The 16,499-nt window shown below is 36.0% G+C and overlaps 2 protein-coding genes across 2 annotated transcripts; both read left to right on the plus strand.

Moving 5' to 3' along the window:
* The first annotated feature begins 6,405 nt into the window (after positions 1-6,405).
* LOC117613496 (F-box/kelch-repeat protein At3g06240-like) lies at positions 6,406-7,623 on the plus strand. The gene has a single exon (XM_034342099.1). It carries the CDS (start codon positions 6,406-6,408, stop codon positions 7,621-7,623), a length of 1,218 nt encoding a protein of 405 aa, XP_034197990.1.
* Positions 7,624-11,114: 3,491 nt separating this feature from the next.
* On the plus strand, positions 11,115-13,352 carry LOC117613497 (ribonuclease MC-like). Its single transcript, XM_034342100.1, has 3 exons — positions 11,115-11,291; positions 12,089-12,276; positions 12,838-13,352. The coding sequence occupies exons 1-3, from the start codon at positions 11,216-11,218 to the stop codon at positions 13,267-13,269; spliced, it is 696 nt and encodes a 231-aa protein (XP_034197991.1). The 5' UTR covers positions 11,115-11,215; the 3' UTR covers positions 13,270-13,352.
* The last annotated feature ends 3,147 nt before the right edge of the window (positions 13,353-16,499 follow it).

The following is a 16,499-nucleotide window of genomic DNA, read 5'->3' on the forward strand; positions in this document are numbered from 1 at the left end:
TCTGCCTGTGGAACTTGTTGGATGTTGAAAGTAAGGAATTATTTCAAAAGTCCTTGGACTTTGTCGAGGTACTGGACCATTCTTGGATGTTTTGCTATGTACTCGCCTGAGGCTTGATTCGTGATCAGCTGGGAGTCTGAGTAGATGGCCAAGCTCTTGATCGACAATTCTTTTGCTAGGCGCAATCCTGCAAGTAGTGCCTTATATTCTGCCTCATTGTTTGAAGCAGAAAAGCCTAGTGTGATAGCTTGTTCCAACAAAGTTCCGTCTGGGGTGATTATGACGACACCTGCCCTTGCTTCTTTGTGATTTAATGCTCCATCTGCATGCAGCTGCCACATGTTGTTAGGTAGGTTTGAACCGGTAGGAGAAGTGTCGTCTGCTTTTTTCTTGCTTTTCGTGACCATCTTCTCTTCTTCGGTTGTCGGAGTAAACTCTACAACAAAATATGCTAAAACTTGAGCTTTTATAGCAGTCTTCGGCCGGTAGAGGATGTCGTATTGACTGAGTTTCGATAGCCCAATTCATGAGTCGCTGAGAAGCGTCGGGGCTGTGGAGGATCGATCTCAAAGGAAATTCTATCATGACAATTATCAGGTGTGCTTGATAGTAGGTCCTTAGTTTTCTCACATAAACCACAAGCGAAAAAATGAGCTTCTCCATTTTTTAATAGCAAGTCTCTGCATCGAGGAGAGCTTTTGAAGTGTAGAATACCAGATGTTGTGCCCCCAACTCTTCTCGGATGAGAGCTGAGTTGGACTCCGCTAGGTAGATGTACAAGTCTTTATCTGGTATCAATTTTCAGAGTAAGGGAGGTGAAGTGAGGTAGGTTTTCAAGTTTAGAAAAGCTACTTCACACTCGTCATCCCACTTGTCTTTATGTCCCTTCCTCAAGGCATTGAAAAATGGCCTGCACTTGTCGGTAGATCTTGAGAGGAATCGGTTGAGAGTTGCCGCTCTACCCGTTAGACTTTGTAACTTCTTTGTCGTGGCAGGTGACTTCATGTTGAGTATAGCCTTGATTTGATTTGGATTTGCCTCAATTCCTCTTTAGGTGACTAAGTATCCCAAGAATCGGCCAGACGAGACTCCAAACGTGCATTTGCTCAGGTTCAACTTCATGTTGTATTTTCGGAGTTGGCTGAATGCCTCGACAAGGTTCTTGATGTGGTCTGCTCTCTTGGGAGCTTTGACTAACATGTCGTCTACGTAGACCTCTATGGTCTTTCCGATTTGCTCCTTGAAAATTTTGTTCACCAGCCTTTGGTAGGTTGCTCCGCGTTCTTCAGCCCAAATAGCATGACTTTGTAGCAGTATGTTCCTCTTTTGATGATGAAGGAGGTCTTTGCCTTGTCGTCTTCATACATCATGATTTTGTTGTAGCCGGAGTAGGCATCCATAAAGCTTAGCAGTTGATTGCCGAAAGTTGAATCGATGAGCTAATCAATTCTTAGCAGTGGAAAGTTGTCTTTAGGGCACGCCTTGTTGAGGTTGGTGTAGTCGACGCACACTCTCCACAGGCCTTTGTCTTTCTTTGCTACTAGAACAACGTTTGCCAGCCATTCTGCATAGGAGACTTCTTCAATGAAATCGACATCTAGAAGCTTGTCGATCTCGGCTTCAATGATGGCAACCCGCTCGGGGGCGAAGTTACGTCTATTCTGCACTACAGGCTTGATAGCTGGGTTAATGTGTAGGTGATGACAGATGATCAGGGGATCGATGCCTGGCATGTCGGTTGATGACCATGCAAATACGTCTTTGTTGTTCTAGAGGAAGGCTGCAAGCTCTACTTTCTTAGCTTTGGTGCAAGCCAATCCACTCTTTTCTCTCTGGCTTGTCAAGACCAAGGGGTACTAGCTCGACGTCCTCCTCGGGCTTCCATCCTTCTTCAGGAGAGACCTCTGGATGGATTCCCTCAACTTGGTCCTGACTCTTTGATTGCTATTGAAGAGTAGTTATTCCCTTTCCTTCTTGGTCTGCTCGGCCGTCAAGAATGAGATTTGCTTTCTTCTCTGCTTGTTCTACTCCTTTTAGATATGTCTAATTCACAGGGAAGAGCTTTGTTTGCTTGCCTTTCTTCAGCCCTTGAGCTGAGCATTTCCTCACCATTGCCTAATCGATGTTGATCTGGCCGATACCGCCCCCAAGGATTGGGTAGCGGATCTTCTGATGTGTGGCAGAGGTGATGGCGTTGATCTTGCAGATCCATGGTCTGTCCAGAATGCCATTGTAGAGTGAGACTTCATCAATGACCTTGAATGTTTGCGAGCTGATTACAGGTGGGGAGTAAACGTCGAGATCTATTGTGCCCACGGTAGCCGTTGTTGCTCCATTGAAGCCAGTCAACGACTTGATGATTTATTGATCTTTATCTCTAAGCCCATCTGTTGGATAACTGCCAATTGTATGATGTTGGCTGCACTTCCCTCATCTACATGGATTCGGTCGACCATGGCTTGAGCGATTTGAATGCTGATGACAAGGGCGTCGTTGTGTGGTAGATCAAGGTCGATTAAGTCTTTCTTTTGGAAGCCGATCACGAGATCGTCTTCTGCCAATGAGAGTCTAGTTGAGACTTGGGAGATCATAGTAGCCTATTTGATCTTCCTCTTCTACCTCCTGGTGGTCAGCCCGGGCTCTTGGAGCCAGCTAGGATCGTGTTGATCCATATGACTTTTTTAGTAGAGTCTCATTGTTAGCTGCATCACAATCCTTGATTTGCTAGATAGCCCCTCTTGCGATGAATTCCGTGCAATGGCCATCTCTGACTAGATCTTTAAGGTGTCTTTTCCAGGCGAAGCAGTCGTTTGTGTAATGACTGTGCCCTTCATGGAATGTGCAGTATCTACTGGTATCTTTCTTGGTTAGGTTTCCCTTTAAAGGCGATGGTTTCTTTAACCAAGGCATGTCCTTTACTTGGGCCGGGATCTGGTGTATCAAGATAGTGAACTTAGTGTAGCTCTTCGCTGCTAGAGCACCTTCCTGAAGCTGTGATTTGCACTTGCTGTTCTAGCGCTCTATTGTAGCGAAGACTTCTATAAGTGTTTGGCAAGGAAAGATGGTCAGCTCGCGATACAGCTCACATTCAGTTGGCAACCCCCTCTTGAAGGCGGAGGACGCAATTTGGTCATCACATCCTATAATGTTTGCCCTCTCCGCTTTGAGCCTCTTGATGCAATCTCAGAGGGATTCATCGGACTTCTTGTACAGGTTGAACAGATGGTCAAGGTTTTTCTTGATCGTCCGATATGAAGTGTATTCTTTGGTGAAGACATAAGCAAGCTATTTGAAGTTGCTGATCAACCCAGATGGCAGGGTGTGGAACCAGTCCTGAGCTGCTCCTCGCAAAGTTATTGCAAACACCTTGCACATTAGCGCGTCTTCAGTTTTGTGTAAGATCATAAGGCTCTTGAAATGCTTCAGATGGCTTTTGGGATCGCAATCCCCTTTGAAGCATTTGAAAGAGGGCGTTGATCATTTCGGGAGAGCAACTTGCTCGATTTCGGCGGTGAAAGGTGAGGAGGTTACTCGGTCTACCTCCATGCATAATGTATCTTCGAAATTTCCTCCAATCTTTAAGTCTCGAAGTCGGTTATTCACAAACTTCTCAACGTCTTCCTCACACATGGCTAGTCGGCAACGTTGATGACCTTTACGATTTGGGTAAGGCTGATTAATTTCCTCGTTGGGTTGCAAGGCTCGACCTTCTCGGCTGCGCTGCCTAGGTGACGTGTTGGTGGATTGCACTTGCAAGGGATTTCCAGTAGTTTTGCGATGAGAATTGGTTCTTCGAGAGCGAGTAGCGGAGCGCCTTTCTTCATGGTCCTCATTATGAGAGTTACCAGGTTGACCTCCTCAGGGGCCTTGCCTTTCGTGAATATTCCTTTGCGAACGGGCAACAGAGCACCTTTCTTCACGATCCTCTTGATGATTGTCAATTTGACCTCTTTGGGAGCCTAGACTTTCGTGAATATTTCTCTGCGGGCCCAGGGGAGAGCGGATGCCAAGTTGTGGGCCCAACCTATCGCGCACGTTGGTCCTTAAATTCAATCTGGACGGGAGACTTCGTCTACTCTGAGTGTGGCTTGCAGATGCTTGCGACATGTCGGCAAGCTGATCGCGTTGTTGTGCATTTCCTTGTCTGCTTACTCCTGCTCAGCCTGCTTGGTTCCCACCGAACTGCCTATTGGCGCATTCGTTCATCTTTCTCTCTTCGCCCTATTATCCAAGGCCAAGGTTTAGGGCCAAGTTTATTTGGTTGAGCAGCTGCCTCATCAAATTGTTTTGGTCGTTCATTCTCTGAGTTAGCTGGTCAACTCTCAGATTAAGTCTACTTGACTTCGTGGATCGGGAGGAGAGAAATGCGTGGAGCCCAATTGCACACAGGCTAGGGTTTCATTGAATGTTTACGTGGGAGCGTGCGTCGAGCATGGAGGCAATGGAGAGAATGCTTGAAGTTGCTCCAAAATTGGGCCAAAGTTGGCGGTGGTAGTGAGCCCACCTTGATGTGAGGCTCCACCATGCTCAACGGCGGTGTTATAAAGGTGGCTAGATTCGACCACGGGGCCTTGAGATGGTATGACAGCGGCACAGGCTGGTGCGGTGGTCCTTGCTGCTAGTCCGGCAGGTGGCACGGTGGTTCTAGTCACACAGGGTGGCTGCTGCAGGTTCGTGGTGGCGAGAGGTGGTGGAGCTGCCATGTCGATCTCAGGATCGTGGGAGGAGCAGCTTTGGGCCATCACTAATTGAGCCATCGCTGCGGTTTTGCTCCTTGTGCGCTTGCTTCTAACCATGGTTGTTTGGAAGACCTCGATGGATTAAAAAATAGGCGGAACGGATTCCTTGAGCACGCGTTGAGTATAACTCGTGCTCTCAATGAAAACATTAAATGTTTGTGCAAATAATCTCGGGGGAGAATATTCGCTTCTAGATCCTTCAACCTTCGATCTTCCTTCTCTCTCTTCCTCATTTCCTGTAAAAAAAGACTGGAGTAAATAGACCACACCTGGGGGGTGTTGGCCAAAAGCCCTCCGATGCCTAAGTTAGTTCGAGTGTTTGTAGGAAAACAATAGCTAAGCAAAGGGTACGGAATTTTATGTAGGGTGTGAACCTGGCGATCAGAGCCGCGTGTGGTGGCCGGAGCCGTGTGGAGAAAATATGGAGAGCGGAGAGGGAGAGAGAGCTGCTGATATTTTTCTCGGGTATTAGGAGTATGTTTAGACGTAAGTTTAGATATATCTTGAATGATGAATGAGGTTGTTTATTTATAGGAGCATCGGGGCTAAGGTTTAGTAGAGAATATGCTGAGTTTATTCTCTACCCAAATTTGTAGGGATCGAGTCGGACTTAGATAATATCTGAATTAAATGATATTATCTCATTTTATGGAGATAATATCTGAATTAAATGATATTATCTCATTTTATGGAGATAATATCTAAATTAAATGATATTATCTCATTTTATGAAGATAATATCTAAATTAATGATATTATCTTCTCTTTATTATGATAATATATAAATTAATGATATTATCTTATTAAATAAAGATAATATCATATTAATTAAATTATTTATCCCAATTAATTAATTAGCCAGATAAACTGGTTCAATTAATTAATTTAATAGATAATATTCTTTTTCACGTGGCGTACTGTGATTGAAGACGAAAATATTTGCTCCCACATGATCAATCATAAAATAACAAAGAGCTTATAACTCAAGTCGTTAAGATTAATTATTCGTGCATCCGAAGGAGGAAAAAAAATCATAAAAAGTCAAATATATTAGAGAGACTTTGGAAAAGGCCAAAGGAGAGATAAATTTTTTAAAAGAAGCCAAAATGAACAAAAATACCCTTATTTATTTTTGGATTTCCTAAATAATCATTTACATTTACATATCTTTGATTTGAAAGTTGAGAGATTTTTTTGTCTTTTTTGAAAAAGCTTTAGTTTTTTTCCAAAAGTGAAAAAAATTTTGTGGCAAAAACCTAAATTTACTAAGAAAAATATCTGGCAGTGAAGAAGTTATAACTTAAGTTAATAGCCAAGATAAATAGTAAAAACTCTACACCGTTTTTACCCAAAAAAAAAAAAAACTCTGCACCGTTAAATAAGTAAAACAGAAAACTATTAAAAGAAAAACATCCATCTTCACAAATAATCACTTCCCATCTCATTCTGGTAAGTTAGCAGATCAATATGCAAATCCTCTCTCTCTCTCTCTTTTATTTTTTTTATAATCAAGCAAATCCTCTCTCTTAGACAACTTCTCTCACTCATTCCGAAACCCAGATTTCAAACCCATATTAATTGTTAATTTGTGAGTAACATCAAAACCTTTTTTTTCCTGGTCACCCAAAACATATATTTCAATCCCTCGTCGTTGACATTTTGCAAGATGTGGGAAGAGATGGCGTTGCGTATCCTACCAAGATTGCCTTCCAAATCTCTAATGCGATTTAAATGTGTTCGTAAATCGTGGTACACTGTGATCAACAATCCTATGTTTGTGGAAACTCACCTCTCTAATTCGATGAACAATAAACTGTCCACTTGCGTTCTTTTCAATCGTTCTGTACACAGCAACGCTAACACTGGTGGGAAGGATTTTGGATTATCCTTCCTATATCTTCACAATGATTATGATGATTCTGAGCATAACATCAATTCTGTTGTCGAGGACATCAAATTTCCACTTTCTACAGTACAATTTATTGGTCTCGAGGTTATAGAATCTCTAAATATTAGAGCCCATTGTAATGGGATAGTTTATTTATGTGACGATGCTGGTAACAACCATGTTTTATGCAATCCAGCAATCAAGGAACTCAAGCTTCTTCCCAAATCATGCCTTCCCAATTGGAGGTACTGTAATGTGGGGATTGGATATGATCCCAAATCTAAAGATTACAAAGTTCATAGAATTGCATATTATGGTGGGGATGTTTTTGTTGAGGCTCTGGAAATGTTTCCTCCTAGAGTTGAAATATACACCTTCTGTACTGATTCTTGGAGCGAGATGAAGAATAATTCGTTAGAAACAGATGCAACTTTCTTTTGGCCTGTTGATTTCCAGATGTACTTCAAGGGAATTTGTTATTGGGTGGGGTATGAGCAACCAAAACAATTCAACTCTCCCTACGATCCATTGGAGGATGATGAAAAGAAGCCAATGGTCATTTTATTTGATACAGGTGATGAGGTATTTCATAATATAGTGTTTCCAGATAGTATATCTATGTATGAAGGATCACCTCATTGTTATGATATGTGTTGTGATATGCGCATTATACTGTGGAATGGATTTATTGCTCTTTTTGGCATCAACCGTTTTAGTGCATTGCCTGAATCCTATGAAGTTTGGGTGTTGGATGACTTTGACGGTGCTAAGGGTTCTTGGACAAACCACTTTACTTTTGAGCCAGTGATGGACATTAAGAGGGTATTGGAATTTTGGAAGAGTGATGAGATTCTTATGGTTACCCAAGATGGAGATATAGTATCTTACAGCCTTGAAACTGAGAAGCTTAAGAATCTTCCCATGAATAACCTATCTGATTTCGAAACTATTGTGTATGTGAATAGTTTAGTTCCGATCACAGGTTTGATCCTGTAGATAAATTTATAGCAATATAATTACTCGCGTTTTCTCTATGGTTTAAAAGCTTGATAAACTATTCAATATACACAGTCCTGATCTCTTGGACCCCTGTAGTCCAAGAGATTTATGGTCACTCACCGTTGGATATAAATTCAACGGTTCACTCATTTATGACTTGAATCGGGTAATAATCATTTATGTCATATTGCATTTATATATATCATTTTGAACCATTGAATTAATATCCAACGGTGGGTGACCACAATCTCTTGGACTCCTGTGGTCCAAGAGATCGGGACTGTCAATATACAATATGCCATACCTATATATATAAAGCAAAATGTAAAGAATGGTAAAACATTCAAAATACCAAAAATTGCCATTAGTTAATGCAAACATGAAGAATTGAAATTATTAATTAAATGAGGATAATATGGTAAATTCACACTTTTTCATATTAAAAAAATTAAAATAAAAAGAAAAATAAGATAATAGATCATATTTTTATGGAACACAATTACCCATTATCTTTTTTAATTCTAAAATATATTAATATTTTTTTTTAAACAAAAAGCCTTTCGCAGGCGCAGAAACCCGTGTGGAGAGGCTAGTTGTTATTTAGAGTTGAGGTTTTTGTACTTTTTATTTCTATTAGCCCCTTGGCACACACTCACGCATGTGCCAATTTGTTTTATTTTTTATTTTTTATTTTATTTTAGAATTAAGAAAAGATAATATGGGTAGTTATGTTCCATAAAAGTATGACCTATTATCTGATTTTTTTTTTAATATGAAAAAGTGAATTTACCATATTATCCTCATTTAATTAATATTTTTAATTTTTAATGTTTGAATTAACCAATGTCATTTTCTAGTATTTTGAATGTTTCACCATTCTCTACATTTTGCTTAATATATACTAGCCTCTCTGCACTCGCTTCCGCGCCTGCGAGAGGCGCTTTTTTTATTTAAAAAAATTTAAATTTTATTTTAGAATTAAAAAAGATAATGGATGTTGTGTTCCATAAAAATAGGATCTATTATCTTTTTTTTTTTTAATTTTAATTTTTTAAATATGAAAATATGTGAATTTACCATATTATCCTCATTTAATTAATAATTTCAATTCTTAATGTTTGCATTAACCAATGACATTTTATGGTATTTTGAATGTTTCACCATTCTCTGCCTTTTGCTTTATATACACTAGTCTTTCAGCACGCGCTTCTGCGCCTGCGAGAGGTTTTTTTTAAAAAAAATAAATAAATTATTTTAGAATTAAAAAAGATAATGGGTAGTTGTGTTCCACTAAAATAGGATTCATTATCTGTTTTTTCTTTTAATTTTAATTTTTTATATATGAAAAAGTGTGAATTTACCATATTATCCTCATTTAATTAATAATTTTAATTCTTAATGTTTTGATTAACCAATGGCATTTTCTGGTATTTTGAATATTTCACTATTCTCTGCCTTTTGCTTTATATATATAGATATATATTAGTCTGATAAAATTCTATCCCTTTTTTTTTTATTAAAAATGAAAGCTTGATTAAAAAAAAAAGTACCAATAAGGATGAAGTTCTGTTGAAATTACATTAATTTCTTTTCATCTAAGAATATGAGTTCGTGTAGCCTAAAATACAGCATCTCCAACAACCTCTTCAACAATTTTAGAATGCTAAAATAGATGAGCCACATTAGCAAAATTCTCTTCAACATACTTGTCAAACTCAGTCACTAAAGCTGAAACCCTTTTCTCTCTCTTCAAAATTGACAGTTGGCTCCTCAAACCATTTAGATTATTAAACTGTCATTTTTCCTCATTTCCGTTACTTTTTACAAATTTCAATCAAATTTTCATCCATATTAAGGGTAAATTCATTATTTTTAATTAAAATTATACCCTATTAAAATACTAAATAATAATAACTTTATTTCCTATATAATTCTTCCTTGGATAACTTTATATATGTTATTAGTTAATCTTCAACCTTCACTATTATTTTTTAAGCATGACAAATCAAGTTGGTTTACATCTTTAATTATTTTTCAATTGTTGATAAATAATAAATATAAGAACATGTAGCATGTTCAATGAATAATGTTAAAAGTATACAATATTGTAGTAAAAAATTATAAACAAATTACTAGGGTGTGTTTTATTTTCTTTCATTAATTACTCCAGATTTTCTAAGTCACGTAATTTGTCAACTCGCAATATAATCAACTTAAATCACTTAAACCCTCTATGCAATGTATTTCATTCCAATTTTTGACTAAATAAACTTATTCTAAAGTTTCATTAAATTTTTTTATGTATTTATCACGATTTATGTGGTTTTTATTATCAAATTTTTATTGATATTGATATTTTTCTAATATTTTCATCGATATTTTCGTATTTTTAAACCACTAATATTTTCAAAATCCTCTATATTTAAAATATTAATTTTTACACATTTTAAGAGCTACATTTGACCTATAATCCATGGGTGGAGATGGCCTAAACGGGGGTTGTTGGGATGGTTGCATGTCCTTAAGACATCCCATGCGTCCATGGACTTTAAAGTCTCAACAATAGCATCAGGAAGTCATTATTAGAGCTCTAACATTCCATGTGCCCATTGACTTTGGCAGTTTACCGTCTTAGAATAGCATAAAAAAGATCACTACTACAACTTTAATATTATAATTATTTCTACCACAAAATCTAATTTATAATCGGTTTGCAAACTCTACTATTTTGTTATAAAAGATAGGATGCTTCCAGTCGGAATTTTTTGCTCACCATGCAATTGTATATGATTTAACATTCTTTTTTATTTATTTATTTTATTAAAGGGATACTGGGAAAATGAAAAATAAAACATAAAAATTAGAGGGCATGTCCATATAAATACTTTTAACCATTTAATTACAAATTTCACATAATTACATTCCTCTTTGCTTTAAATCTAATGATATATACTTTTTCAAATTAGTTCCTTGAACTAGCTTGATTTTTTGTTTACCCCATTTGCTACTCGAACTAGCTAGATGACTAGCTTAAAAACATTTTATAGTTGAATAAAATTATGTCCACTTAAATTTAAATTCCAAATGTAAGTCAATCATGTTTTTATAGGAGCTATACGCTCAACCTTAAAGTTATGTGTTGATTTTTTTAGGAGCAATATTCCTTAAATTTATGCCCAACTTTCATTTTAGTCGTTAAATTTAAAATTTAAAAAAAATAGCTCTTGTAACTTAAATTTTACTGTTGGTCCTGCCATCATTCCCGTCAAATTTAAAAGCAAAATGGTCACTTTGTTAAGTGATATTCTTGTGGTTTTAATTTTTTTTTTTCAATAAATCTTTTTAAAGTATGTTAAAAAAGGGTTTTATGACGATCCTTTTTTACACATATATATATTTGGTTGTTGAGAAATTTGTGGAATATGTAAACTAAAGTTGGATTTGCCTTTGCTTACAATTTATAAGTGAGAAATTAATTGCGATAGAACACCCTATGCAATCTCCTATATAAACAGGCAAACAAAGTGATTCTTAGCTGAGAAAGCCTCTCCCATTCTGTAGTTTCTTATTGCTTTAGTATTCTCTAAGTATGGCGATGTTGAAGTCGTCCCCCGCTTTCCTTCTTGTTGCTTTTGCTTTCTTCTTGTGTTTCATTATGAGCACTGGTGGGTTGCATTACAATCTTTTACTCTCTATATCCTATAATATCACATAATTTGAATTGCATTTTCTACTTCTCTATTTTATGTTTGGAGAAATATTGTGTGTGTACTGTTCGATGATATATATATATATATATATATCAGGTAACGGAGGACTTTGATCCAGCGCACAACTTTCTTTGGCTGAGTAACTACTTGGGAATTTACCTTTCTGCATGCCGTCTTTCGTTTATTCTTATGGTTGTTGCAATAAGTGAAGCGGAAATTATGTTCTTTATATATCTAATATACCATTAGAAGCTTTCTATAAAATTGTAACTCCAAACATACTCCGTAATTTAGTGAGTAATAAATAAATTTTTTATAAAAATTTTATACAACCAATATTGGATCGGGTCTTGTCTGAAATTACCACCCCTAAGTTGAACCTAGGATATATATATATTTTTTTGATTCCCTGAACCTAGGATATTGAGTGCATGATTAAATGCTCTTAACCAAGTTACAAACCCCTTGCAATACTTCTTTATATATATATATATATATATAATTTTAAAAAATCAGCATTAATAAATGTTTTTTAGAAACACATTAAATAAATGTTTAAAATATTATTAAAACATGGCAACATTTTTAGGAGCTCCTATAGAAGTTTCCCTATTATTTTAGGAAGTGAATAGGGAGGGAGTACAGTTGAAATCTCTTTTGTTTTTTTCAATTCGTCCTTAAATTTTGTCTAACTAAGTAGTTTATGGAGTCCATTATAGATTTTTTTGACCTTCTCACAATAATTTTTGCAGGATCTTATGTCTATTTTCAATTTGTGCAACAATGGCCACCGACAAACTGCAGAGTTCGCATCAAGCGACCTTGCTCCAATCCCCGGCCACTACAATATTTCACCATCCATGGCCTATGGCCAAGTAACTATTCAAACCCAACGAAGCCCAGTAATTGCAATGGGTCGCAATTTAACTTTACGAAAGTGGTATGTATTATTTCAAATTTTTTTTTTTTCACTTACTCTTTAGCTTTTATTGTTTTTATTTTTTGCACAAATACTCTTTAGCATTTTAGTTTTTAGAAAATTAGATTGTCGTATGAAGATTTAAAATTTAATTAAAATTTTTTTTTCAATAAGCCTTGGGGGTTAGATATAAAATTTTGGTGTTGGTTTAGTTTTTTTAATTATTATTTTTTTAATGTTGGTTCTTAGTTAGACACATTATTTTGAAAATATAGTCAAGTTCAAAATGGTACGTATATTTATATTTATATGCATATTAATGTACTTGCGAAAATATGATGGATCTGCTCATCTAATTACATGACCTACCATTTTGTCCTAATGTATATATGCAAAAAATTTGTTAGAAGAAAAAGCAAGGCTATAATATATTATTGAAGGTTGAACTCAAAATTCAATTTAATGCTCAGATTTAAAGAAACAAAAAAAAAAAAAAATCTTATTCAAGAATGAAAATCTAATTATCATTTATTCAATTTACTTTTTCTGAAAATATGTGTCTATATTGCTTGGATGTCTCAGTCCCCTAAAATGCGAGTCAAACTGAAGAGATCTTGGCCCGACGTGGAAAGTGGCAATGATACAAGGTTTTGGGAAGGCGAATGGAACAAACATGGTACATGTTCGGAAGGTTCACTTAACCAAATGCAATACTTCGAGCGATCCCACGAAATGTGGTACTCGTTCAATATTACAGAAATCCTTAAAAACGCTTCAATCGTACCACATCCGACACAAACATGGAAGTACTCAGACATAGTAGCACCCATTAAAACAGCAACTAAAAGAACACCCGTCCTTCGTTGCAAACCTGATCCAGCACAGAATAAGAGCGGGCCGAAGACTCAGTTGTTACATGAAGTGGTATTTTGTTATGAATATCATGCGTTAAAGCAGATTGACTGTAATCGAACAGCAGGATGCTGGAATAACGTCGACATTAAGTTCCAATAAAATTATATCTAGCTTTCTAAGTGATAATAATATGGTTTGCAAGGTACTAGTGTGATAAAAACAAAATGAAGGATTGCACTTACTAGTTGGGAAGCCTGCCTTTTATTTCTTCTGTTTTTGCTCGGTAAACTATTACTATTGATTTCTATTAGACTCTCTACACGCTCTTCTATACATGCAATCGGCTTTTTTCTATTACGAATTTATTATTATTTTTGTAATTGTATTTTTCTAGATGGACATTTTAAAAGGTGTTTTTTTGGCTCACGCGAATTAAATGGTACTTTCCTTTTAAAATGCTTGTCCAGAAAACTACTATTACAAAAATAAAAATAAAAATAAAATTGTAAGTCGGGCCAGCTTGATACTCAACTTCTATGGAAATCCTTAAAACTGAAGTTTGTTGCCTGGATTGCCAAGAAATAAGGTTGTTTCCCATGTAAATCCAGATTGTGTTTTTCATAAAAATAAGGTTTATTTATATATTTAGATTATCAAAACTTATTTGATAGGCAATTAAAGACTTTAAACAAAATCCTAGAGTCTAAAAACAAAACCTTTCAAAGGATCTTAAGGTTCAAAGAGTTTATGTGCATTGCAAATTGTGAGAGCAAATATTTTTGTCCCCAATTAATCACAAGACACCATGTGGATATATAAGAAGAATATTCCCTAAGTTAATTAATTGAGCCTATTTATTTGGCCAATTAATTAATACTAAAAATAGGGATAATATCTTAAATATGGGATATTATGGACAGCTCATGCTTACAATTTGGTGACTAGGCTTTATCTTAGCTTGAGGTGGAGTTTATAATTTCAATAGGTGTCACAGTCCTTAGAAAGAAATCTCCTGACATTGACACATAGCAGCTTATATAAAAGAGAGGCAACCAAGTCATTGTCAAATAAAGTAGGGCAAATATTCAGTTATGCTCATATTATTATTCTTCTATAATATAGAGGTATTTATACAAGTACAAAGATGTCACTACTACAAAAGGTGAAAAAGACGACCAGAAAACAACGACGGTCTAAGTGAAAACCGTCGTGGTTTCTAAAAAGACGACGGTTCTAAAAATACCGTCGTGTAATACCATCTTAGACAACTAAAAATGGAGATTCAAATGGCTGTTCAAAAACAACGACGTACCTAATTAAACAACCGACGTCTATTTGAAACAGATTTCCGCAGTGTAAAATCAAAGCCAACAAAGAACGGCAGAAGTTATGAATCGACCCACGTAGAAAGTAAAGACGACGATTTCAATAAAAGCCGCCGATTTTACTCATAAAATAACACGACGAGGTTTTCGTATAAGACGCCGTATAATTACAAAAAAAATCCACGGCTTTAAAATACAAAATATCGCCGTATTAAATTAATGTACAACGACGGAAAATATAAATATATCGACGTCATTATCGTATAGTTCTACGACGTTATCTTTAAATCGTACTATAAAATTTAACATCGTATTTATTCATTTTATACGTCGTACCTTTGATTTTAACCGTCGTCTTAATAAGAATTTTTTAACAATTTTTTTCTTTGATTTTCTTATCCTACGTCGGTAGATCTACTTAATGACAAAAATTGAAATAACCACGACGGTTTATATAGAAAACCGCCGACATAACCAGATTTTTCTGAGATCCCAAGGGTTACGAAATCTTACCGGATGGAACTCTGTTCCACATCATAATCTTAACAGATGACACAGATTTGCAATCAGAGAGACAATTTTTTGGAAGTTGATGATGTGTGTGCTTTTGTGTATCTTCAAATATTATACCTAACGTCGTTGCAAATTTGCAATCGGAGAGACAATTTTCAACGACGGTTATATTATACCTAACGACGTTTAAAAAACAAATCAACGTCGCTCAACAAATATATTACGTCGTCTTAGTCTTACTTAAGTCGACGAAAAACGACGACAGTAATACAAAAACAGTCGTTGTTTTTATATTCTTATTTTATTTAAATCTGTCATCAAAAAAAGAAAATTTACATATTCCAGAACATTAATTTCCTTCATTTTAAATTTCTTTGATTTTCAGATTTCTACATTCCAGCACATCTGATCTTCAGATTTCCCTGAGAAGCGAACTTTCCTTCGACAGCGAGTGGAGGCCAGGCTTGCATCTCTTTTGATGGAAAGCAAGGAGTATTCAGAAACACTAAGTGTCCTATCAGGCTTGATCAAGGAAGTGAGAAGGCTAGTTGACAAGCTTCTTCTTGTGGACATAGATTTGATGCGAGTAAGCTCAATTTCTCTTTGAGAAAGACATCCAAATTATTGTCTTTGAGATGTGAGAAACAGTGTCTCTGAGAGAGGAAGAACTTGGAACCCTAAATGTAAACCGAAAATGAATGAAAGCGACAAATTTATAGAATAAATTTTTAAAACCAACGGCGGTCCTTACAAAAAAAATCGCCGTTTAAATTGTAAAATCAACGTCGGTATGACCAACGTATATTTACATAAATCCACGTCGGTAAATTAATAAAAACGACGTGTTAAATAATCTACCATGACGCGAGTTATTACTTATGTACTTTAATTTTTGAGTTTACTACGACGGTACCTACAACACTACTGTCGTATTTATTTCCCACGTCCGAAGTTAAATGTACCGTCGTATTTTGTAATTTATACGTCGTATTTATATGTAACCGCCGTAATTTAAAAATTAAAATCCCCGTCGGTTATATTAAACCTAACGACGTTAAATGAAAAGATTCCACGTCGCAAAACAAATATTGCGTCGTGTTAGTTAAAAACGATGTAGTTATATGTAACCGCGGTATTATTTTTTTGAAATGGTTTTATATGTAAGCAACTTTTCGTCTACCTGACTTACACATGCACTGTTTCCAAACCCGATTAAAAATTTCAATCTACCAGAGAAAACTTTTCATCTTTTTTCCTTGTCAGAGCACTGTCAGAGTATCTCATCGTCTTCCTCTCGTCTTCTTCGTCGTCTCTGAACTTAAACATCGCGTCTTCCTCTTGCTTTCATTGCACGCAAAAGGTAAGCTTTCATTTTCACTATTTTGATTGCTGTTTTGCATGCTCATACGTTTTTTGTTTGAAAAATCTTTTTACCTTTTTTCTGGCCAAAATCATTTTACTTCTTTCCAAGTTTGATAAAATATACAGACAAAGAGGAAAGTTTCCAACTTTGAAGACAACTACCTCAACTAAATAAGACGACGGTAGTTC

The sequence above is a fragment of the Prunus dulcis genome, unplaced genomic scaffold (assembly GCF_902201215.1).
Source record: "Prunus dulcis unplaced genomic scaffold, ALMONDv2, whole genome shotgun sequence".
NCBI lineage: Eukaryota > Viridiplantae > Streptophyta > Magnoliopsida > Rosales > Rosaceae > Prunus > Prunus dulcis.

What these genes read in the sequence shown, in the direction of transcription:
- LOC117613496 (XM_034342099.1), top strand. Translation starts at nt 6,406, where the DNA reads ATGTGGGAAGAGATGGCGTTGCGTATCCTACCAAGATTGCCTTCCAAA.
- LOC117613497 (XM_034342100.1), top strand. Translation starts at nt 11,216, where the DNA reads ATGGCGATGTTGAAGTCGTCCCCCGCTTTCCTTCTTGTTGCTTTTGCT. An exon ending in GTGTTTCATTATGAGCACTG is followed by an intron (nt 11,292 to 12,088) that starts GTGGGTTGCATT and finishes TAATTTTTGCAG; the next exon opens with GATCTTATGTCTATTTTCAA. An exon ending in AATTTAACTTTACGAAAGTG is followed by an intron (nt 12,277 to 12,837) that starts GTATGTATTATT and finishes TGGATGTCTCAG; the next exon opens with TCCCCTAAAATGCGAGTCAA.